Here is a 27,095-nt window from a genome sequence, read left to right as displayed (position 1 = left end):
TCTTCGGTTACAACGTGCAAACACCCTACACATACAAACGATAATCGATACCACAGCCGAGAGTTCGGTCCAATTAAAGCAGGAACATCAAAATCTGACATGTTCCATTTTCTGTAACTCATAATTTAAACAAAAAAGGAATACGAGCTGAGCAGGTGGACTGTCTGTTTTCTTTTTTTGTTTAATCTCTCCCTGGAGAAAATTAAATCAATACCATATCCACCTGTCGCTGCCATTGCTATCCACTCCTCAGGAAACATAGTATAGATTATTAGTCTGGATATTAAAACAAAAATGCGATCAAGTTATACACCGGCTGATAGGCCTTCGAGTGACTGGTATGTGGTCTACAACAGGTAGCTAGGCCCTAGATATGGATGAACCCTCAACCTAGATTCACTGTGGATGAACCTGCACAGTCTGCCTGTTGACAAAACGCGTCACCTCACCAGAATGGCCGAATTCGATGGAAACGTTCACCAGTTTGTTTCGCAGATAGTTATCGAAAACCAGGAGACGATTAAAAAACCTTTCAATAAGAATGTTGAATTTGAATGAACCATCCTCGGTATTCGTTCTAAACCCATACCTAAATGGATGTTTTGCCTTATAAAATAATGCTTTGTCCACTCGACCTTCTACCTCCATCAGGTTTTGGGTACCACAATCATGGCCGAATGAAGGCGATACAAAATCGACACCTTTATAATAAACTGCGCCAATAAAGTATCTAAACACTTACAAATGGTCAGATTTATCGGAACCTGAAATAGTATACAAAAATTTAATTGTTCGTTTCTATTCACTATTAATTTCTGCACGTTTTGACACATCTTGTGTTGCGCTACGATGTTGTTTGGTGGATTTATGGACACTTGAGTGGCTTAAGGTCGAATTTCAAAAGTTGCAAAAGCCCCTATTCACCCCAATTCCAAAAGGGAACTCACAAAAGCATCACACTCAGACAAAATCAAGACAAAAGACACAAACTCGTTTCGTTTACATGACCATGAAATTAATTGCCGTATCTTTAACTCTAAAACTGTTGTTATCCTGTCCTCCATTCTTGGTGTGTCCTCCATCATTGTCCTGAACGGCAAGGAGTCGTCTTCTCATACTCTCAATGAGACCTCTGATCTGTCCCTGGTCAATCCCCTGCTGCCATTTCCTGATCAGGATGCGTCGCAAACCCCTCGAGAGTGGTGTCAGGCTTTATGGACTTGTTCACTTTCTTCTTCTGCTGCAGAAGTCACCCTCGGACGGCCACTCCTTGGCAGGTCGTCCACATTTCCCTGAGCTTGGTAGCGATTCCACCATTTACTGACCGTCGCTGGTGACGTTTTTACCTGATGAGCTGCAGCTCGCATCGACGTACCGGCTTCTATCAAACCAACGATCCGTCCTCTTTCCTGTTTGGTCGTTTGAGCCATCTTTCCTGTTATCTTGAAACACCTTTCCCTGTCTTACCATCGTTGTATGCCTCCCATCTTTGACCCCTTTGCTTGGTTACTGACAATTATTGGTGAGTATGTTCATCGCAACCGATTTATCCAAAACGCGACCAAAAAAACATCATTCATAAAAGGCGAGCAAAAGAAACGCCGATCTTACTCGTCACAATACAACGATTTAGCTTGAATAGGGGCTTTTGCAACTTTTGAAATTGGACCTTTAGCCACTCAAAAGCCCGTAAATCCACCAAACAACATCGTAGCGCAACACAAGATGTGTCAAAATGTGCAGAAATTAACGGTGACTCGAAATGAATAATTATTTTTTGGCATACTGTTTCAGGTTCCGATATATCTGACCATTTGTAAGTGTTTAGATACTTTATTGGCGCAGTTTATTTATATCACGTGCAGTGTATTGAATGCGGTCACAACACGCCTCTTTCGCAGTAATTAAAATGCCACAAACCACTTCAACATGTTGCCTGAGATTGAAGTAATTCACCATAAAAGCGGGACAGCCCCACGAGCAGTCCAATTTTCCGCAAGCTTAATAGTACCGACCATGTGATCGCCTACTATTGTCCCCCTATGACAAGGCAACTTTAAGGTTAGCTATCATATGGACAATTCCCTTTCATGTTTAATATGTCAATATATTGAGACAGGCATAAGCGCGGCCTTAATAAAGCCCAGGCCGTGCATGGTTCCGTCACAAACGAAGCCTCGTTGTTGTACCTTTTTGTACCCATGACCTAAATGTAGCCACAATACTGTACCTGTATGTAACCCAACTAGGTCATGACCTTAATGATAGGGCTGCATTTAATTCTAGGTATGGCTCGATTCATCTGGGCCCAATTTCATGGCTCTGCTTACCGTAAGCACAGAATCGGCGCTTACGGAAGCAGGGAATTCCGTGCTTATGGCAAGCGTATTTCATGTATTAGCGGCGAATTTTGGCTTCTGGGAGTGCGTACTCCACGTAATACCAAGCACTACACGCTCGCAAGGCTAGCGCAGGAATTCGGCGCTTGCACGTAAGCGGGGAATCGTGGTCGTAAGCGCATAATTAGGCGGTAAGCAGAGCCATGAAATTGGGCCCAAGCTACACTACATCTGGGCTACATTTATGTTGGGGCTACATTTAGGAGCTGATATCCACAAGTCTCATGTAGCAAGCAAATGAGATTACTAAGCATGCTAGGGATATAAACGGAAAACAGCATGACAGTGCACTCTCATTGTCGAAACACCCTGAGACCATTCGAAGTAGGCCAACTAAACATAATTAACAGTGGAAGCTCCATCCAACCTCAATCAATCTGTTGCACAAGGGAAATACTTCAAACAAAAACAGTTCCAAGAACCAACCGCAGTTGCCCGCGTATTCCTTCTTCACACCAAAAGGAAACTGAGATTGTTGCTTTCCTTTTAGTTTCATTGTGAAACCGCCCTTTAATTTGGCAACGCTGATGAGTAAGATGTTATTTTCAATTAATTATTAAATTTAATACTCCTTTTCAAAATATGCTCAACTTGTCCTTTGTAAAAGTTCTGCGAAAGAAAATTCACGAATTGAATTGATTTAGGTTTTTCCGTAAGAAATACGATAGTGTGTAAGGTGCAAATTCAATATCCACATCATACCATGCGGGATATTACAGTTCAATATCAATAGTTACGATAACCGAAAATTCATAAATTTGAAGACAAAAAGAGTATAATATTCTCTTAATGTATAAAGTCTAAGGCCCAAACACTTTGAAGAAAGACCGAATAACAGTGCAAATGGACAGAGACTCTGTGCACGTAACCGAATGCTCAGAGCTCAGTTTTATTTATTTTTAATTCTGCGTACGGAAACCTAGTTGTTTAGGGTACATTCGATCGCACTGTTGCATGTATCATAAATCACAGAACAAACGCTGCTGATTTGAAGTTTAAATAAGAAAGCTTTCAAATCATCAATCATTAACGATCATGTGTTTTACCTTGTGTTTTGCCTAACGCTAGCAATTGAATATAACATGGAGCTAAATGAGTGCCAGACTGATCCAGAGAAACGAGACTCGTATATCTCGGTAAGTCGACTCTCTGAGACTAATATGTCGACATAAAGAAGAAATTGATCTCGCCGAGTTGACCAACTGCAAACAAAGAAGTCGACTTGTCCCGACCTATTGCAAACAAAGAAGTCGACTTGTCCTATTGCAAACTAAGATGTCGACTTGTTCTGACCCATTGCAAACTAAGAAGTCGACTTGTCCTGACCTATTGCAAATTAAGAAGTCGACTTGTCCCGACCCCTTGCAAACAAAGAAGTCGACTGGCCCTATTCTAGCAAACTAAGAAGTCGACTTGTCCTGACCTATTGGAAATTAAGAAGTCGACCTGTCCCGACCGCTTGTAAACAAAGAATCGACTGGCCCGAATCTAGCAAACTAAGAAGTCGACTTGTCCTGACCTATTGCAAATTAAGAAGTCGACTTGTCCCGACCCCTTGCAAACAAAGAAGTAGACTTGTCCTGACCTATTGTAAACTAAGAAGTTGACTTGTTGTGGCAACATCATTCATCACACCGAGATGAATTTACTGAAACTGAGATGAGTCGACTTCTTATATTTAGTAGGTCGTCTTGGGAGATTAATTATCATGACAAGTAATCTTATTCCATACAACTAATACAAATCGGTACATAAAACGTCTTGGAGACTTGGAGAGTCAAGTCGACTTGGAGAGAGTCAAGTCGACTTGGATAGTCAAGTCGACTTTGAGAGTCAAGTCGACTTTGAGAGTCAAGTCGACTTTGAGAGTCAAGTCGACTTGGAGAGCGTCAAGTCGACTTGGAGAGCGTCAAGTCAGCTTGGAGGCAGTCAAGTCATAAAACGTCTTCGAGACTTTGAGAGTCAAGACGACTTAGAGAGAGTCAAGTCGACTTGGAGAGTCAAGTCGACTGGGAGAGTCAAGTCGACTTGGAGAGAGTCAAGTCGACTAGGAGAGTCAAGTCGACTCGGAGAGTCCGATAAGTCGTATATTGAAAGACAGATGTCATGACAAGTCGACGGAATCAACCCCAATTTTTTTATAATCTGGCGAGAAAAATTATCGCTGTCTTTTTCTTTAAATGGTTAGGGGATAAGTTGGATGTCATTCCTTGGGCTCCGTATAATACGCCTACACAGTGTGTGCGGTAGTGCAAGGAGAGCGGCCATGATCGCGGCCATTACAACGCATCGACTCTCAGTCGCTGTTTGTTTGCCTTCTAATTAGCGCTCCATATTATTGTTCGAGCTAATCAATATTCGAGTCGCAGCAGGTTCATAGGCGGTGCACTTGGCGTTCACTGTTGTGTCTTTATCCATGGAGAAAGGACCATGATCCATTAAGAATGCTTTTGTAGTTCCCCAGTGACGTGTGCGGCGTGTCGGTTAGACTTGGTTTTAACATGAAGACAAATTATCATATTAAAACAGGGCGATGTACATCAACAAAAACAAGAAGGAAAAATGAAAATACAAAATTAAAAATGAAAACACTCCCACACTTTTTGGAATTATATAAACAATTTGATATCTACTTGCGTAATCCATAAAATGCAATGGAGACGGTCGCCATTGTACGATGTGATATGTGCTCCCTCGACTCTTCATAAAATGTTTATAGTTTCGTAAAAAGCTCCCGACCAACGGGTGGCGAACAAAACCACTGGGTTTTTACCCCCGTATCTCTTATTCCCTTCATTTAGAAAGATTGGCTCTAGATATATTCACATACAAAATTAAGGAATACCTAATACTAGGTTTCCGGAAGAGCAAAAGATACCAGACAATATCTGTGTGAGATATAATCAAATCAGGTGCTTTCGTTTCACGTTGGGGGAGTTTCGTGTTTGATTGTTTTGCACATTCAAAGTCTGAGCTTTTAGTGATGTGGTAAAGGGTATAAATAACGGTTGTTTTGGAGGCTCTTCAAGTGCTAATACGATCGTATTTCAGACGGCAACATTTATCCAGATGTTATAGCTCTTCTCAATCTGTTGTGCATTTCTAAAGCTATTGCTGTTTTGAGTGTGTTGTATTTATTTGTAAGCTGAGCTTTTTAACATTCTATTGAATTTCCTTTAAATTTTGCACATAGAAGCAGATTTCTTTTGGGGGGCCACCTGTTTTGATGTTGTACTAATAAATCAAATTCAGGATTACTAGGTGTGACCTTTGTATTTAGCGTTAATTTTCAATCTGAAAACTATACTACATTACATTCGCTGATAAATTACAAATACTATACGTGCTACCTCAAGTTTGACGTAAGCACGCGACGAACGAAACAAATATTTGATCAAGTTGTGTCCTTGTTGGAATTACGAAACTAAAAAGCAGATAATGCTCAAGCACTTTTTTCAATACCATACTGCCACTCTGTTTTACCTTGAATCAGAGCTGCACTGAGTGATCGAAACGTCGACTTGTTAAAACAGCGGTTCTTTTCAGAGCCACCAAAGTTTAAATTTGTTTTCATGTACAACGACTGGTGCTACCACAAGCCTTAAAGCCATTACACACTTTAGGTAAACAGTATTGTCCAAGTCCCAAACTTCGTGTATCTCAACTTATATATAAAATAATAAACCTGTGAAAATTTAGGCTCAATCGGTCATCGGAGTCGGGAGAAAATAACGGGAAAACCCACTCTTGTTTCCGCACGTTTCGCCGTGTCATCCATGACATGTGTTTAAAACAAATCCGTAATTCTCGCTAACGAGAATTGATGTTGTTTTAATTTTTTCTCAAAAAGTAAAGCATTTCACGGAACAATATTTCAAGAGAAGTCTTTCACCATTACCTTCTGTAAGCCCTGTAAGTTATTTGTAAATCTGTGAACTATTATTTTGTTGCTGTACCGAAAGTGTATAATGGCTTTAAAGGGTGTGCATTACACTGGTAAGAGTAAAATTTAGGTGATGGCAGGATTGGCAGATGATATTGCATGCAACATGGATATACATTTTTAGTAGAATTGATTTGAACGATGAGGAGAAAAAGAAGAAGAAAGGAAGAAGAAAAAGACAGGCTGGAGCTTCAAGGCTATCCGTATAGGAAATTTTGATATTATAAATACATTTGTAATTATTGCAAAGGCAAAATGTCAAAGCAGTCGCTGGATGAGTTAATCAAATTAGACTGCCTTAATCAAGATGTAATTAGAAACTGCCAGTTGAACACGTTTCTGAGTATCTTATTCCCGCGACGTTTCTAAAACGTCATTATTTGCAGTAGTCTGACGTCATGTATGGTTGCCAGACTTTCAAGGACATGTTTATACGGATCTGGCTACGGCTGATTCACCGCCTCAACATGAGTTAAAGAGTAGCCTGTCCCTAGCAGCGTCCTTGGCAACAGCCGCAGCCGCAAATTTGGACACGTCATTACAGACCTTTCATTGCAACATCACAGCCCAAGTTTTTGTCAACCGAGGATTGAAAACTGTGGAAAGCCATCCATGCAAAGAAAACACAGATAGCCATAGTTGGTAACAATGTCACACAACCATTCAAAAATATTGTTGATTTTTTGGAAACAAACATGGGATACATTTTATTTATTGAAAGTTTGCAAACAACATTGAATTTGAACTATGTCAACACGATTTAATATTTTGCGATTATAACATTCGGCCGCCTATATGCAAACCAGCGCGGTTTGTTTATAAAAAATGAAAAGGTATGTATACCCCCCCCCCCCCCCCCCCCCCCCCCCCTCGTAAAAAGAAGAAGATGAATGGACTGGCACCCTGCTACGACATGATGTGTGAACTATATATTGAGTCTGGAACGTGTCACTGCCCAGACAGCGGTCATCTACCACATGGTTCAACCATGTATGTATAACTGCAACTCATTAGCGCACTCTCCAATATTGCGTTCCTAGAAAACTCAATTCCCCTGGCGAGCAGGTATGGCAAAAATTAAAATAAAAACACCTTGAAAAAAAAAGTGAAATACAGAGTTAACTCCACATTGTAATGACTAGCGGGATGCTCTGGCACAAATATGAAGAAGAACTCATTAAAAAAAACCTGAAATACAGAGTTATCTCCACAGGGCAATGATGACGATAAGGGACACTGTGGTTATATTGATTCGCTGGGATGCAAGCTCAGCATGATGGAGATTTACTCTAATCCACGTTTGCATTTGCCAACTATAATAAACGATCGAAGTCCAAAGCACGAACAAGATCTAACTGGTCTATTTTGCATTTCCCAACTTGAACTTGAGTAAAATGGTAAAAGCCCCAGCACGAGCAAGATCTAACTGCATGGTTCATTTTGCATTGCCAAACACTACTGAACACAAAGGTAACAGACCCAGAACAGTCCAAATCCAACTGGTTCAATTTTGCATTTTCCAACTTGAACTTTACTATGAAAGTATAACAGCCCCAGCACGAACTAAATCTAACTGGTTAATTTTTCATTGCCAAATACCAATAGACATTTTCAGGTCAAATTTTGCTGTCGCCATTCTTACTAAAATGAGGACAGTCCAATGACGAACAAGATCTTACTGGCTTAATTTTACTTTGCCCAAACATTCCCAAAGGAATGACAGCACAGTCACGATCTAGATCCAACTGTTACATTTTTGCATTGCCCCAACACCAAGTGTGCATATCAGTACCATGAAATAATTGTATTATTAATGGGTGCTGGGCGCATAAATTGAACCCGCAGCAAAATTACACATTAAAAAAACGTATGCTTTTTAGGGTGGGGGAGGCATGGCAGCTGCAAACATTACTGGAGGGTACATTCACAGCATTATCTCACAAGCCGATTACCCAAAAGAGATTTATAGGGGTTCTTATCTTTATATGCATTGATGGGATGAAAGGCTCATGTGACAGCGAGAGAAATGTGTATCCTCTGAAGACCTCGGCGGATGTGTCGTTTCGCCGTCGGGGACCGTCGTGCAAAAATTCTCCGATTCTGAAATCATGTTTCATCACCATCGTGACAATCTGGAACATCGTGCAAAGCTTTCGCAATTGCATCGAATTACTGTCAATATAGATTTTGCGGAGAGACCCACTTAGAATAATTTCCTACGAATACTTGTGTTTACTGGGGTTGGTACGACTAGTAACTTTGTGTGTGTTATTATTTCTGTGCAAAACTACTGTAGACTTATAGAAAATCCCGGTTCAAGAGTGACCCAGATTTCGGTTCCCGGATGAAGCTGACCCGGAAACTGGTCAAATAGAATTTAGACCCGGATTAAGCGTCAATTTGACAAAATGTTTGTGTCATTTTGATATTGGGTATTTAGTAGTTGTAAGGATCCGTAGGGTTTCAATGCCAGAACAGTGTGAGGTAAACGTTCATGCGTTGCCCATTGACCCTGTTTGACATTTACTTTTTGTCTACCTTTATTACCATTTCCCCATTGCCCCTTGCAATAGCGGAACGCACCAATTATGCATGACTACCATATCCACCATCCCGTGGGGTCAAATTTGAACTGAAAGATCACTTGGTTCTTAAGATTAAACCTGTTCGAAGTCTCATAAGAAACATGATACATTTTAGATGACAGAGTTGAGAAATGAGCATTTGAAGACGTCTAAAATTACCATCATTTAAAAAAATAAATTATGTAATCGAAACCACTCCCAAACGAACGTGCTCAAAACAAAAACCGCGACCATTCTTCGCTGTTTTTAATAAAACGGGATAATGTTTAAATGAGCTAATTTGATGGACCACAAACACCTTCACAAATTGGTTTGATAATGTGTTGAACGATCAGAAGACTGAACTTAATTTAGTCTTCTGACAACACTTCTGTTGTGATACATAGTTACGCTGTGAAACCGAGTATAAAGAACAACTTCGACTACTCTTTACCCCATTGTTCTTTGGTTCTTAATCTACGGGTTCCATCATGCCACACTAATGGTTTAAAGTAGATTGCACCTTTGTGGAGATTATGTGCAAACTCCTGCTTCATCCAGCCACCAGGGAGGTGTGTTGCCTGTCTGAGTGTGTGTGGGTGCACACAGCAGCCAAGGCGCGGCTTCGCACATTTCCAAGGAAATATGTTAAGCTTCTCCCAATCCCTTCCATCTTTACGTGAAATAATTTAGCCAGAGGGAATACTGAGTAAACCATTCCTGTTTCCAAAAAAGTATCTTGGACGATGAGTTCCCAATGATGGGCGGAGGATTTATCAAAGGAAATCGGCAGGTCTGAATAACCAGGCTTGCCCAGGGACTACCACTATACTACACTCAGCTCATTTACATTATACGTATAGTACGGCTGGTATCTCCGTTGTCAATAGGCGCATGATTAAATCAAGTGGCAAGCGGCACCAATTGGCCCAAACGTTGGAGGGAGGGAACCGGCATTTAAGACGTGCAACATTGAATGATGCTGGAGGGTCAAGCACTTAAACTCCCAACCCTGGTTGGAATCTATTTAGATGGTGGACCAATTAGTTCAATTGAGTATATAAGTTTTTTTTCCCTATAATAATTATGACAATAACGCGATTTATTAATTGGCATGAGTATAGTTAACAAGTTTCTCATTTTCATTTCAAGACATTTATTTCCATGCCAACAGATAATCAAAATAACAACAAAAAAGAACAGTAATTAGGATAAGTGGAAATGGGGGCATAACCAGAAAAGCGAAGCTTGTGGTAGGCATTAATACCTTACACTAACACTAATACCATAGAGCCTATACAGACAATTCGTATAAGTTGTATATATTTAGTTAAAGCGTAGGCACTTATTGGTAATTACTCAAAATCATTATTTGGAAAAAACCTTACATGGTGATGAGTAATGGGTAGAGGTTGATAATATAAAACCTTGTGAGAAATGGTTCCCTCAGAAGTAACGTAGTTTTAGAGAAAGAGTAATTTTCTACGAGTTTGATTTCGAGACCTCAGATTTAGAATTTGAGGTCTCGAAATCAAGCATCTGAAAGCACACAATTTCGTGTTATAATGTAGTTTTTTCTTTCATTATTATCTCGCAACTTCGACGACCAGTTGAGCTCCAATTTTCACAGGTTTGAAGTCAAACGCAGAAGTCAGACCGTCTTAAAGCCATTATACACTTAAACAGTATTGTCCCAGTCCCACACTTCGTGTATCACAACTTATATATAAAATAACAAACCTGTGAAAATTTAGGCTCAATCGGTCATCGGAGTCGGGAGAAAATAACGGGAAAACCCACTCTTGTTTCCGCACGTTTCGCCGTGTCATGACATGTGTTTAAAATAAATCCGTAATTCTCGCTTTCGAGAATTGATATTGTTTTAATGTTTTCTCAAAAAGTAAATCACTTCATCGACTAATATTTCAAGAGCAGTCTTTCACCATTTACCTTTTGTAAACCCTGTAAGTTATTTGTAAATCTGTGAATTTCTTTTTTCCTTTTCTGTACCGAAAGTGTATACTGGCTTTAACTGTTTGCCTCTTTTTGTGTAGTGATGACCCCCTTTCTTTACATTACTTGATCCGTGTACCAGAATAAGATCAAACACTTTAGCAATACCACTGTACTCTTTGGCTAAATTGTTCCTGCGTTTTCTTGATATCCGTTATGGCTATATACATGTATGATATGCGTGTTGTACTTCTTTTTCAAAATGTCGGCCACGGGGGAAGAAATAAAACTTAATTCACTACAAATTTGTGAATCGTATGACTCTGTCCCGCGGGCCGGCATTCAATACAAACAAAATATTGTTATATGCATTTCCGCTCTCCGTGGGTTTGCACTTTGCGAATATCAATTTGTATTGCATTGTACTTGTATAAATAGCTGGTCTTCATTTGGAAATCAATAAAGTGCACAAGCAGGATGAACTGAAGTCAACATTAACCAAGAAAGAGATGGTTTGCTTAAATAGAAATGAATGGATTTTTATTTATTTTCGTAGGTAAAAATAACAAAGACGTGAACCGGGCGGCTTGTCAGGCTACTTTATGTGAAATGCTAACCTCTGCAATTCAATATCCAAGCAAATCAAGTTTTGAGGCATCATGGGAGAAAGGAACAAAAAAATAAATTACAGGGTGGGCACACGGTGGGTAGATTGACCAAATGGATTAAATATTCATATATATTTGCCCATGGTATGAAGATGGTCATGGTATGAAAAACTGCACAGTTTTTATGCTGAAATGTTACATTTTGTTTTGTTGTTATTGCTGGTGTTGTTTCTGTTGTTGTTGCTGCTGTTTGTTTTTTGTTTTTGGTTTCAAATTGAGTAAAACATTTTATCTTGCGACTCTAAAAACCAGTCTTTGAATGCAGTGAAATATGTCAGTGTATTTTCACTAGATTATCTAGGTAACTCCGATGACCGATTGAGCGATAAGTTCCACAGGTTTGTTATTTCTTGAAATCTTAGGTCACATAAAGTGCCGAGTATAGTTTGTGAATAACACAAAATTATAGTAATAAGTAAACAGTTTTTGGCCATTTTCAGCATGTACACACATGTCATAATTTAAGTTTATCCAACACCTCAATCTATTTCTGTAATGAGAAATACAAATACCAAACGTCATTATCTATCATTCACCCATCCTGAAGCAAGCTAAATGTACACAGTTTATTTTGCAATAGAGCAGGCAATCCATCTTAATTCTCAACCTATTGCCGTAATTAATGGTCAATTTTCTGTCACAGCGTCCTTGCAAGGGTGATAAAGCACTGCCGTTTTTGTTTTGTCTTAGCAATGTAATTTAAAACTTAACGAGTGTTTTTTTCCTCTCCTCTCTGTAATTGAAGAGTAAGTCGGACGTAAAGGAGGGTGCTCCTCGATACAAGTGTAGTTGCACTTCATCAGTAGCCTCCCTCGTCTCACTGAGAGACATTAGTTCAGCCAATTAGTAACGGCTCGGGTCGATAGGTCCCCCACAGGCTCTCTCATGTATTAGTTTGTCCGAATGAATTGTTTCGGGTGGAATGAAACGCTGGCCAATATCTGTTCGATCAAGCACACTACGTGACACATGGGTCTCTCAGTACCGGTTGTGTAGTTTCTGGATGTATGTTTTTTTTTCTTCTTCTGTATATTGGATTTGAGACATTGCATGGGGAGGTATAAGTGTGGTTTGTGGTAATACCATGCGAGTGTCTACTTACCAAGTAGATTTGTTCTTTTGAGGTGCTCTCTGAAACTGTACAACATTCAAAGCTGTTTGTGGCATAGATAATACCTGCTTTCTTCACAACATGGGAGAGTGTCAGCATACCTGATGTTGAAAGTGACTTGTAAAAACTGAAGCGGCTCTCTCAACAAACTCTCTGTGATCAGGGTAAGTTAACTATGCCAAAGGCTTTTGGCTAAGGGCTCTTAGGAAAGTTGAGAAAGAAGTGGAAGGTGATACGGAATGTTGTATGCGAGTCTTGTTTTATTGTTTAAGTGAATCAAAAGTTGCCGTGGAACGATAGCCGACCATTGCTTTTGCTGCATCATAGGTTCTTGCTCTATGGTTGCATATCGATATAAAAGTGTGACGGTCATCCCACAGGTTTCTCTAGTTTTATGAGAGATCACCTTACACCACGAGGCCCGATGACCACTCATTAGGTGAGGGCTACACTTAACCGATTTGGGCTTAACGGTCACCAGGGTCACGTTGCCTCCTACTTCATGGGGGCTGAAACAGGGTTTCTCCGTTCACAGTTGACATGATTAAACGTCCACTATAGCAGCCTGGCTGGTTGAGCAGAATGCACTCATAACATGTTACGAAGCACGCAAATATGGTCAAGTGCCTTGCTCAAGTGCTTAAGTGTCATGACCGGGTATCGAACCCACACTCTGCTGCTGGCTGACAATATTGGGTCCAGTGAACTAGACCGACATGTCACAAATCTATATATTTTTAACTACAGCATTGAAACTGGCTTCAGATTGTTGAAGTGATTTAGCTAGGTAAGCTTATTGATCTGGCATCCTGACTCTGGAACCAAGTCTCAGATGACCCTCGATACCACACCTGAGAGTTTTTAAATGCTTTGTTATAGTCAGGACATTGAAATGTTTTTGTAATGTTTCCCAGTAAAAACACGACTCAAGGTTTATGTCTTTCTTTCATCCTTTTTCAGGTCTCCTTATTGGATTATCTTAATAACATCCCATGACATTTGGATGCGCCTCAAAAAGTATTGGTAAGTCGGTTTTGCTTTTTGTTTTACATGCTTTACATTCAGTGTATTGCATTATTTAGGTTTTAAAGCTAGTTCCATTGAGCGATATGGTTGGTCTAGGGACCTCTGAACCCGAGACACTATTTGGTATTAGTAATTATAAGCAGTTACCATTCAGCGTTTTATCACACCCGAATGCGTCTAAAATCGCTCTCTATTTTTTGTTCAGTCGACGAGTATACGAAGATGTGTTTGAATTGTGAGATATGACCTTTTAATGATCGATGCGGCTCAATATGCCGTCAGAAACACCAGAGAAACCCCCTACTCTTTATGACAAGTATACATCAGGAGGCGATATAGGCAGACGGTAATCGTTGGGCGATTAGCCCCTAACACACAATATAACATCAACAATACAGCCTGAAGTAACTGAATCCAGCTGTCTCTTGAAGACATTCCCAAAAAACTGATAGAAACGTCGAATCGTTAGAACACCCAGAACCACCACATTCCAAAAATAAATCGCATGTACGAGGTGTTACCGCAAACCTAGTTTTGGTATCTCCGCCATGATGCACATTTTCAGATCCTTCTTAATATTGTAAAATGCAACCTGGAGTTTCATCGTCGAGAGGGGGCAAAAAGCCAATTCAATTTTGCAAAGGGCACTTCCATTGGAAAATCATTAAATCTCTGAAGTGGCACCAAGGCCAAGACCAGGGCAAACAGAGGCCGTGGCCACCGTGTTATCCCAGGTCAGAAAATGACACGATGCCTGCATTAAATGGTTCATCTTGACCGTGCACCGCGCAGACTGATTCATAATGTCGAAATCGATATTCGTCGCTATCAGCAGGAAAAAACAAAACGTGAAGAAAGAAATAGCGCCTTTTGCCTCACTATATATGCTCTTGTGAAACAGCAAACATGAAACAATCAATGTACACAGCCGCGGCTCTCAGCAAGAGCTGTCAGGTATAGGCAGGTAGATCTCCTTTTAAATCAGACAACCTCACACTGTTATTCCAGAGAGGAAAACAGCCCTTACAAATGCCAAGTTCATCAACTCCAAGAATGGGTACTGATTTTGATGGATTATTAGAAGTTCTGCCGTCGATTTCACAAAACTTCCTAATTTAAGACTAATCTTAGGACTTAGGACGAGTCCCAACCCTGCACTGTAGCATGCAGACCTTGATATTAATCCTAAGTTAGAACGAGAGGACGAGTTACTCGTCCTAACTCGAGATAAGACGAGTCATCACTCTTTGTGAAATCGACCCCTGTACACTTATAACTGCCCAATCAAGCTTGGCGGGTTTAGAACCATTGAGTGCCTGTCAAAGACATTGTCACCTTATTTACAAGCAGAGGCCTACGGACCTTCTGCATTCCATGTCATTTCCTGGCAGGCAAGATACTGCACTGACCATTTGGTAACCTTAACAATTTGAATTGTATAGAACAAAAAATACACCAAAACAACAACAAAACCCCCACATTGAGAAATGTGCCGTCTTTGCCCAAAAAGCTGATCAAAATCGCCCGCTTAGTTTTCCGTTAAACTGTTTGCAAATGGCTGGATGAAGTCCAGGCTCTGAGTAACCATGCGATAACACGAGAAACATGATTCATTAATGATTCATGGTCATATTTGTAACCGGGAGGATGTTGTTATATGTATACGAGTATATGGTCTACTTTGGGTGCGTAGGTGTTTGTTTATTAACCTCCACTCTTGCTTGTGGCTGATATGTGACAATATTATAAAAGCCACTTTCGTGTTGTCAGAAGAACCAACAATATTTTTGAATCAACAATATTTCTTAATCAACTTTTCTTTTTTCGAGTCAATTCATATAATCAAATTTCAACTTTGACAATATTTCAGTTGGAAATATTTATCTCGAGGATTGGTATTGATATGAACTGTATAATCAGTGAGGTTGATCAATCTCATTTTGGTGACCGACTACAACTGTATTATAACATCTTGAATGTACTCCCTTGTTTATACTAAGTATATCCGATTCCCGCTTACAGCGTTTTTTTAAAGTTGACACGTCGTGCGCAGAGTGACTGGCTCGTGATTAGAGTCTAAGCCAACAGGGAAAGTATTGGCTGAAAACACCTTTTTGGGCTATATAGTATCAGAAAAAATGCAAATACCTGTAAGAAATGGATGGAGTTTGCAGCTCAACGACATGGCGGGGCTTTGATTACTGGATCCAACCGAGTCGTAGTGGCTGAACTTGCCTTCTGGTCTGTTGTAAACAAGCAGACTCCTGCATTGAAGAAAACATAAAGGGGGAGAAAGAACTGTTCAATATGCTGCTCATAGTACATCCTTGTTAAAGGGTATGCACTTTTTCCTAAAACAAAAAACACAAGTGCCAACAGATTTACATTAAACTTACACAGTTTGAAGATTATGATAGTAGACAGCTTCCCTTGAAATTTTACATACTGAGGTGCTGCAGTTTTTTTTGAGAAATGAGTAAAAGTAATAATTTTCGTCTCAGTTTTAGCATGTAAAAACGTATTAACCAGTTATGCTATCGTTTTGGTTTAATATCATAACTGGTTAAGGGAATTTTACATGCTAAAATAATGTTGGTCTCATCAGCCATTCCGTGGTATTTGCGCTTCATAGTAAAACAATTAAAATGGTTATCGTTGAAGTTTTTACATTTATTTTGAAACAAGAACACCTAGTGCTTCTTCTTCTAAAAAGACTTTATACAAATATTCTTTATTGCTTTTGCGACAGCCTTGGGAGTAAAGGGTAAACAGTGTACACAAAAGTCTGAACAATCCTTGAAATTCAGGTTTTGAAAAAAAAATCATGAAACAATAGGTGTTCAGATTTAATCATTATGTATAAACAACAAAGAGTCATTAGTAAGGACAGCCAAAATTAAATATGCCTTTTTGAACTATTAACTTTTGAAAAATGGGAGTTAATTTTTACCCTCGTTTTACTGTCACGCGAGTCACAAAAAAAATGATTATAGTATTTTTTCTATTATAGACCCTCAACATTTTTTTTCTTCTCTCTCATAATAGTGGTCTTTTCAAAGGGTCTTTCAAGAATTAATTAGTTTTTTTTACCTAGGCCTTCTACCTAAAAAAAAAAAACACCCTCGAGTTTGTCACGCGAGTCACGGCTAATGCACTTAATGCACATGGTTAGCAAAAGCTACCAAAGTATTCTGGGGATGATGTCTATGGAATGTTACCAAAGCACCCCCAGCCCACTGGAACATACTACTATGCCCTTGAATTTATAAATTTTTTTTTAGAACAATGAATTATAACAGTGTACAATTGTAACCTGGCACACTGTCAGCAGATCATGTTGAACTACATACACTGCATACTGCACTGTACAATGTGCTCACATCTGAATAATTTACCTGCATTATTTAAATAATACAAGGAATGATAAACTTAAAACAAGAACAAACAAAAATATTTGATGAAACTGGGTATTTTAAGACAGTATTCTCAAGTTAGATTTGGAGGGGGGCATCAATAAAGAAATTACTTATCAGAATTTACATGTACTCAGCCTAACACAGTCTAATGCCATTAGAACTTGACACCAAAATTTGTGGTTTCTTAACCACTCTGCCAAGCGTAGTGAGAAAAAAGTCCTTTACCCAATCACAAAACAATATAATAATTTCTAGTAAGGGTTCTCTCTATGGGTTTGAGTGGTTCTGAAAAGAACCGGTGGTTTAACAACTCAACGTTTCGACCAGACAGTGTTGTTAAACCACCAATTCTTTTCAGAACCACCCCAACATTACCATGTTTAAGTCCAAGCCTGTTCAGATTATTTTTCCTTTAAATGTTGCTTCAGGTGTTTCTTCCTTTTATGAAAAGATTCAATTTCAAGTTCTGAGTGTTCTGAATGAAATGAAATGTTCTTGTTATGCAGTATCCTGTTTAGTTATTGTATATTTTCTCACTTGTCACGCGAGTCACAAACTTCTGTCACGCGAGTCACGTTGCATTTAACCAATTTTCAATTTTTTTAAAACTTTTTATGTTGTACTTTTTATAGTATAATATAGTGCTTCTCTTGTACTTAAAAAGAAAGTGATCTGGAACTAAAAAGTTCCTCTGAGTTCTCACGACTAGGCAATGGCATACAGGGATGCAACACCTTTCATTTTTTGGCAGTCACGCGAGTCACATTTTTGGAACTCCTATAAAACATGATACCTACACAATTTGTTTTCCTTTTTTATTTTTTGTTATAGGGCTCTTCACTAAGTTTATATAAATTGAGTTACATGAGAGCCATGTGTTATATTTTGGAGTATAGATCTTTCAAAAGTTGAAAAACCAGTGCGATTGTCACGCGAGTCACAATGGAATGGCTGTCATGTAACAAAAATTATTTTGTGACTTGTTTTACTCATTTCTCAAAAACTACACAACCCTTAGTTAGTATTATTTGAAGGGAAGCTTTCCGCTATCATTATCTTCAAACCCTGTAAGTTTAATTTAAATCTGTGGACATTTTTAAAAAGTACCCGAATCCTTTAAAGGCAGTGGACACTATTGGTAATTACTCAACATTATTTTTAGCATAAAACCTTACTTGGTAAAGAGTAATGGGGAGAGGTTGATAGTATAAAACATTGTGAGAAACGGCTCCCTCTGAAGTGACGTAGTTTTCGAGAAAGAAGTACTTTTCAATGAATTTGATTTCGAGACCTCAAGTTTAGAATTTGAGGTCTCGAAATCAACCATATAAAAGCACACAACTTCGTGCGACAAGGGTGTTTGTTTACTTCATTCATATCTCGCAACTTCGACGACCATTTGAGCTCAAATTTTCAAAGGTTTGTTCTTTTATGCATATGTTTAGATACACCAAGTGAGAAGACTGGTCTTTGACAATTACCAATAAGGTCCACTGTCTTTAAAGGCAGTGGACACTATTGGTAATTACTCAAAATTATTATTAGCATAAAACCCTATTTTGTAACGAGTAATGGGGAGAAGTTGATAGTATATAACATTGTGAGAAACGGCTCCCTCTGAAGTGACGTAGTTTTCGAGAAAGAAGTCATTTTCCACGAATTTGATTTCGAGACCTCATAATAAGTATTTTTATAGGTCTCGAAATCAAGCATCTTAAAGCACACACCTTCGTGTGACAAGGGTGTTTTTCTTTTATTATTATTATCTTGCAACTTCTCCAAGTGAGAACACTGGTCTTTGACAATTTCCAATAGTGTCCAGTGTCTTTAAAACTGGAGGGAGGGCACTATATTGAGGAAAACAAAACAGCTAACCACAAACATCACAGAAACAACAATATAATGCAACCTTTTTTTTCGCGTGTAACGTAAAAAAACCAACCCAAAAAATCAAAAACAATTCGATTGCAATTTTCGTTAAATGTTAGTTTTATATACGCCGATACATTTTTCTCTACCGATGCTCTTGTTTGCATGCAGTTTATATTTGTCAACGTTCCACGTGTCTCCTTTTAAAGGATTTTGGTAACAAAGTCCACGAATTGACACTAAAATTACACGGTTTGAAGATAATGTCAATATAATGCTTCCCTTAAAATATAACTTGCTGAGGTGCTGTAATTTTTGAGAAATGAGTAAAACCATGTCACGATAACTGGATAATAGTTTTGACACAGTTTGTTTTTTGTGACTCGTTTTATACTCATTTCTCAAAAACTACAGCACCGCAGCAAGTGATGTTTTAATGTAAGCTTTCTACCATAATTTTCTTCAAACTGTGTACATTTAATGTAAATCTATGGATATCATGTTTTGTGCCCTACAAAAAGTACACAGACCCTTTAATGTATTTAATCTTCTCAAATGAATGAATAAATAAGAAAACAAACAAAGTCAAGTGAGTACTCAACCGAATGCCATGTAATACAATATTGACATCGATAATGTACGTTATTGGCAGCATGTTGTTAAGGAGCTTTTCTAAACGTCGTCCTTTTCATAATTAATACAAAAGGTAAAGAAAAGTGCGTTCCAAAATCAACATCAGGAACCAATGGCACAAAAGGTGCTCTAGCGTTTAAACATTTAATACGGTATGGACGTTTGTAAAATAAGGACGAACACAAAAGGTATCCTTAAGTCTTGTTTACTTTGGTGGTATCAATATTTGTATACACCGAGAAACAACCATTCAAGTTGGCGTAATCAAACCGAGGGTGGAACGAGGGTGGAACAAGGGTGGGACAAAATTGTCTGTTGCATTTTGATCCGAGACATAATCACTTTCTGAAGCTACTACAGCACAGATGGAATTATGTTGGGAGACAAGTCTTTTGAAATCAACAATGTAAGAAACAGTTTCCTCCAAAGGAAATAGGTCTCAAAGAGAGGGATTCACAAACATTTCAATCTTAGAACATTTTTACAAGAACAATTTCTCAGACTGTGTATTCCAATTACTGACAGAATCGCTCCAAAATGTTTGCAATATTTTTGCAAAAACACTACATTTTACATTATGCAAATCTCACAGGTGACTTTTAAGGTACTATCTACATTTATTTTTATAAGAATAAAACAACAGAACAGTTTCAAAAACAAGAGGTATACTTTGACTTTAAATAAGTTTTATTAATAAGTCCCGAAGAGTTTTGCACCGACTTTGATAACATTACCAGAGGCTGACTAATCTATTTAGTTGAAGTCAAGTGAGTCAGAGTGAAATGTAGCCGTAAAAAGAAAGAGAGATAGAGAGAAAAAAAGGGAAGAAAAAAAAAGAACGAGAATTGCATTAAATGTCACACATCACCAGGCGCTAACGCGGTATTATATCGTCCATAGAGAACGGAGCACACTGATCACAAGTCACGAGGCCCGCCGTAAATAGCGAGGTAAGTGCTCCAATGATAATTAGCGCTAGATTCGCTTTAATAAAGGCAGAATCGAAGAGAGGTCATCGTTGACGTCACGACGGGTGTTGTCTGACAACCCCACCCCTCCCCAATTGTATTTTGAGGGCTGCATTGGCCGATTCGGACGGTTTTAAAGAAGTTGTAAAGTTAAGGAATCCCGACGAAAATCGCAATCAAAATGCTCCTGTACGCCAATTTGTTCTAATTGTCCAGCGTTGAAGGTATTTTCTGATACCCTGCTGCTTGTTTGTGTCATTGTGTTATGTACAGCATGCAATCCTCTGTCATGCCTTTATTGCAACTAGCTGCATTGTATAGATCGGTTACAGGGAAAGAGTCGAACAAATGAGCTCTGGAATTGAATTGAAATTATTCGTTTATAGAAATATCTGTCCAGAGTTGATGACTTGGAATTAGTCGTTCTATGTGAAGGGTTTAGGTGACCCTGCTTGTCTGATTGCGTTAAATAGGAAAAAAAACACCATGAAAGATGGACTGTTGGTAGTTTGCTACCAATTATCCATCATTGGTTTACAACTTCCGTTTCCACACAGGAAAGTTTTTGATTTAGTACACGGATTGCACGATTGCCACTTTGGGTTATGATAACCATGCATGGTGGATACACGGATATAACAGTCTTTGCGATGACACCATGCATATGAAATCGAATCCCTGTTTGAGTTGTGGTGGTCCTGAATAGCTTAGCCTAGTTTCATAAAGCTGTTAAAGACAATGGGCACTAATGGTAATTGCCAAAGACCAGTCTTCTCACTTGGTGTATCTCAACATATGCATAAAATGACAAACCTGTGAAAATTTGAGCACAATCGGTCGTCGAAGTTGCGAGATAATTCTGAAAGAAAAGAAAACACCCAGTTTTGGTCACATGAAGTTGTGTGCTTTCAGATGTTTGATTTCGAGACCTCAAATTATAAATCTGACGTATCGAAATCAAATTCTTGGAAAATACTGCTTTCTCGAAAACTACATCACTACAGAGGGAGCCGTTTCTCACAATGTTTTATACCATCAACCTCTCCCCATTACTCGTTACCAAGAAAGGTTTTATGCTAATAATTGTTTTGAGTAATTACCAATAGTGTCCACTGCCTTTAAACAGAAGCTTCTGCTTAGAACAAAAAATTACAGGCTAAGCAAAAAATTACCCAGAAACCAGTCACAATTTGTTCAACTGTGTTGTATTGGACCCCTGGTGATGTAGCAACTCGACGTTTCGAACAGTATTCTCTGATTGTCTTCAGGAGAATCTCATTGGAGACAGTCGGAGCGAACAGACCAAGACGTCTCAAACATCTCAAACAAAATTGTCATACTGCAAACCATTGTAAAGCTAAGCTATAGACTATATAACCTGTGAGTGTGACAGCACATGTTTACAAAAGAGCCAGCCACAGATCCTTGACTTACAAGCACGATTTGTACACAACTCAATGAATGATAAAATCTAACTTTTTAGTGGAGACCGCACTGTCTGATTGTTATCAATTTTGATATAACTTGTTGAGTATGTGGAATTCATGACGCAAAATGTCAAGTTCTTTTTGCGAGCAAATGTCATACGGTCTAGACACGAGATTTTAATCAAAAATGCGAACGCCGTCGGTGTATAGGTATCTACGTAGAGCTATAGTTTTAAGAACGAATCAGAGAGCTTTATTAAAGACAATGATCACCTTCTGTAATTGTAAAATACCAGTATTCTCACTTCAAGGTGTTTCGAAAAATAATATGCACAAAATAACAAACTGGGAACATTTGGACTCAACTTGTCATCGAAGTTGCAAGAGAATTATGGGGGGGGGGGGGGGGGGAGAAATACAAATTTGTGTCAGATGCCTGAAGTATATTAATATTTGAGTGTGAACATACCTCTTTCTAATGAAACTACGTTACTTCAGAGGGAGCCGTTTCGAGGTCTCGAAATCAAGGACAGACCTTCGTGTGACAAAAAAGGGTGTTTGTTCTTTCAGAGTTATCTCGAAACCTCTCAAAGAGAGCAGACTGGTCTTTGACAATTTCCAATTATAGTGTCCAGTGTCTTTAAATATGAAGGGGGGGGGACATTAAATCGAGGAAAACAAAAAAGTCAATCACAAACATCATAGAAATAACAAGATACTGCAACCTTTGTTTTTGCGTATATAACGTAAAAAAGAAAACACCCAAAACACGATTCGATTGCATTTTTCGTTAAATGTTTGTTAGTTTTGAATACGCACCAGATAGTTTTTTTTTCTTCCGATTCTCTTGTCTGGATTTTTTATTTGTCAACCTTCAAGAGACACTGTTTAAAGGATTCGGGTACTTTTTATGACACACAATACACAATTACCAGAGATTGACATTAAACTTACACAGTTTGAAAACAATAAAAATAGAACGCTTCCCTTAAAATATTATTTGATAAGGTGCTGTAATTTTTGAGAAACGGGTATAACCATGTCACGATAAACGACCAAAAATATTTTCGTGACTTGTTTTACTCATTTCTCCACTACAGCACCTCAGCAAGTACTAATATTTGTAGTACTAACTGTAGTACTAACTGTGTAAGTTTAGTGTAAATCTGTGAATATGCCCTAAAAAAAAGTACACATACCCTTTAATGTATTTAATCTTCTCAAATGAATGAATAAATAAGTAAACAAACAAAGTCAAGTGAGTACTTAACCGAACGCATGTGATACAATATTGAAGTCGATAATGTCCGTTATTGTCAGCGAGTTGTGGAGATATTTTTTTTCTTCAAAACGTCATCCTTTTCATAATGAATACAAAAGGTAAAGAAAAGTGCGTTCCAATATCAACATCAGAAACCAATGGCACAAAAGGTGCTCTAGTATTAAATCATCTGATATGGTATGGACATTTGAAAAAAGGGGATATTTGAAAAAAAAAAAAAAAAAAAAAAAAAAAAAAAAGGACAATCAGAAAAGATGTCCTATTTGCAAAGGTACTTTCAATATAAAACTACACACATTGCAATTTGTAAAGACTTGTTTACTTTAGTGGTATCAATATTTTTACACACCGAGATACAACCGTTCAAGTTAGCGTAACGTTGCAACTTTGGGAAACAAAAGTAGTCTGGTTGCCTTTTGTCCCGAGCCACAATCGCTTTTTGAAGTTACTACAGCACAGATGGAACGTAACAACGGTGGGAGACAAGTCTTAATATTTTGAATCAACATTGTAAGAAACCGTTCTCTTTTCAAAGGACTGTGGTTTTAGCGAGAGGAATTCAAAAACATTTTAGTCTGGGAAACGCTCTACATGAGAAACGATTCTCAAATAGTGTATTCCGATTAATAAGGATTATTCATCCTGGTTGGAAATAATGGGGAGGTTACGGTGGTAGTGCTTTCTGCTCTACCGGTCAGGCTTCTGATTGATGATACCCAAGCCTCCTACATCAATATGGACCATGTGGACTGTAAAAGGGGTAACCCTGTTTCAGCCCTAGGAGTAGGAGGCAAAAACAATTGCAGCCCACACCTTGAAGTGGCCTTCAAGCCTTGTGTGTCTGGCGACTTGCAAAAACAAAACAAAAAAATAAAAAAATGATAATAATAATCGCTACAAATTTTGAGTTTTATGGCATTTAATATTAGGCCTATAAGATGAAAATAACAGAACATTTCAAAGCAAGGGGTATACTTGAATTTTAAATAAGTTTAATTAATAAGTCCTGAAGAGTTTCGCACCAACTTTGATACAACTACCACAGGCTGACTGTATACGATGTATTAAGTTGAAGTCAAGTGAGTTAGAGTGAAATGTAGCCGTAAAAAGCGAGAGAGATAGAGAGAAAAAAAAGGGAAGAAAAAAAGAACGAGAATTGTTTTTAAATGTCACACATCACCAGGCGCTAATACGGTATTATATCGGTCCATAGAGAACGGAGCACACTGATCACAAGTCACGAGGCCCGCCGTAAATAGCGAGGTAAGTGCTCCACTGATAATTAGCGTCATGATTCGCTTTAATAAAGGCAGAATCGAAGAGAGGAGGTCATCGTTGACGTCACGACGGGTATTGTCTGACACCCCCCCCCCTCCCCATTGTATTTTGAGGGCTGCATTAACCGATTCTGACGGTTTTAAGAAGTTTACAAAGTTATGGAATCAAGACGAAAATCGCAATCAAAATGCTCCTGTACGCCAATTTGTTCTAATTGTCCAGCGTTGAAGGTATTTTATGATACCCTGCTGCTTGTTTGTGTCATTGTGTTATGTACAACATGCAATCCTCTGCCATGTCTTTATTGCAACTATAGCTACATTGTACAGATCAACTACAGGGAAAGAATCGAACAAATGAGCTCTGGAATTGAATTGAAATTATTCGTTTATACACTCATAGAAATATATCTGTCCAGAGTTGATGACTTGGAATTAGTCGTTCTGTGTGAAGGGTTTAGGTGACCCCGCTTGTCTGATTGCGTTAAATAGGAAATGCACCATGAAAGATGGACTGTTGGTAGTTTGCTACTAATTATCCATCATTGGTTTATAACTTCCCTTTCTACACAGGAAAGTTTTTGATTTAGTACACGATTGACAATTTGGGTTATGATAACCGCATGCATGGTGCGGATATAACAGTCTTTGCGATGACACCATGCATATGAAATCGAATCCCTGTTTGAGTTGTGGTGGTCCTGAATAGCTTAGCCTAGTTTCATAAAAATGTTAAAGACAATGGGCACTACTGGTAATTGTCAAAGACCAGTCTTCTCACTTGGTGTATCTCAACATATGCATAAAATGAATACCTGTGAAAATTTGAGCACAATCGGTCGTCGAAGTTGCGAGATAATAATGAAAGAAAAAACACCAAATCTTTGTCACATGAAGTTGTGTGCTTTCAGATGTTTGATTTCGAGACCTCAAATTCTAAATCTGGCGTCTCGAAATCAAATTCGTAGAAAAATACTTCTATTTCGAAAACTACATTACTTCCGAGGAAGCCGTTTCTCACAATGGTTTTACTGTCAACCTCTCCCCATTACTCGTTTTATGCTAATAATGATTTTGAGTAATTACTAATAGTGGTCACTGCCTTTAAACAGAAGCTTCTGCTTAGAACTAAAAATTACAGGCTAAGCAAGAAATTACACAGGAACCAGTCACAATTTGTTTAACTGTATTTTATTGGACCCCTGGTGATGTAACAACTCGACGTTCGAACAGTATCCTCTGATTGTCTTCAGGAGAATCTCATTGGAGACAGTCGGAGCGAACGGACCAAGACGTCTCAAACATCTCAAACAAAATTGTCATACTGCAAACCATTGTAAAGCTAAGCTATAGACTATAAAATAACCTGTGAGTGTGACAGCACATGTTTACAAAAGAGCCAGCCACAGATCCTTGACTTACAAGCACGATTTGTTACGATTTGTACACAACTCAATGAATGATAAAATCTAACTTTTTAGTGGAGACTGCACTGTCTGATTGTTATCAATTTTGATATAATTATGAAGAGGAATAACTTGTTGAGTATGTGGAATTCATGACGCAAAATGTCAAGTTTTTCAAATATCCCGTGTCAAATCCTGCCTGCCAACAGGCCCTTGATTGTACAAGGACACTCTTTTTGTAAGCAAATGTCATACATGTACGGTCTAGACACGAGATTTTTATCAAAAATAAAACGCCGCCGGTGTTAGCTATTTACGTAGAGCCACCTTATGTAATTGTCAATTACCAGTATTGTCACTTCAAGTATTGAAAAATATGCACAAGAAGTTGCAAGAGATAATGAAAAAAAAGTGGGGTGGGGGGAAGGCAGACAAATTTGTGTCAGATGCCTAAACAAGGGTTCAGCCCTGAAGTACTTTAATATTGGAGTGTGAAAATACCTCTTTCTAAAGAAACTACGTTACTTTAGAGGGAACCGTTTCTCACAACGTCTTATACTATCAGCAGCTCTCTGTCGTTCGTTACCAAGTAAGATTTTATGCTAACAATTATTTGGAGTAATTACCGATAGTGTTCAGTGCCTTTAATAAAGGCTCGTTTGTTTTTCATTATATACGTCAGTCCCCCCTCCCCCCATACCCGATAATTTGTTTTTAAACTAGAGCTCAACAGCGATTAAGGCACTTTCCAGGAAACCCACTGTTCCCAGTGGACACGCAAGCTGTTATTACCAGAAACAGACTGTGTTTTCATTTTGAATGGGTAATGTTCCACAGGGAACATTAATGTTTTTAAATTAAAACCCCAAGGAATAGAACTCGTTCCGGTTTAGGGATCAGCCAATTTGTGGAACACCGCAGATGCTCGAATTAGGAACACATTGCTTTCCTCCCGTTTGGATAGTCATATATGATAATATGAATGTCATGGATAGGTTCTTCCTATGATTTAAGGGAAGATATACGTTTGGTAATCACTCTTAATGGCAATAAACACCAGCAGCTTTCGACAGTTTAAAGCATTTTGAGATACACTTCACTTCCAAGTAATGTGATTATGTAAAGCGATATATGTTTTATGCGCGAAAATTGA

The 27,095-nt window shown here is 38.5% G+C and overlaps 1 protein-coding gene across 1 annotated transcript in view; it reads right to left on the bottom strand.

Moving 5' to 3' along the window:
* Window positions 1–27,095, bottom strand: part of LOC117307048 (sentrin-specific protease 8-like) — a 34,927-nt gene that overhangs the window by 575 nt on the left and 7,257 nt on the right. The window contains exon 4 of the mRNA XM_033791686.1: window positions 15,813–15,928. Coding sequence (XP_033647577.1) covers window positions 15,813–15,928 — 116 coding nt within the window. The remainder of the gene's footprint in view (window positions 1–15,812; window positions 15,929–27,095) is intronic.

The sequence above is a fragment of the Asterias rubens genome, chromosome 2, assembly GCF_902459465.1.
Source record: "Asterias rubens chromosome 2, eAstRub1.3, whole genome shotgun sequence".
Classification (NCBI taxonomy): Eukaryota; Metazoa; Echinodermata; class Asteroidea; order Forcipulatida; family Asteriidae; genus Asterias; species Asterias rubens.
The sequence above is the reverse complement of the archived record's forward strand: the minus strand, read 5'-3'. Positions and strand labels throughout refer to the sequence as shown.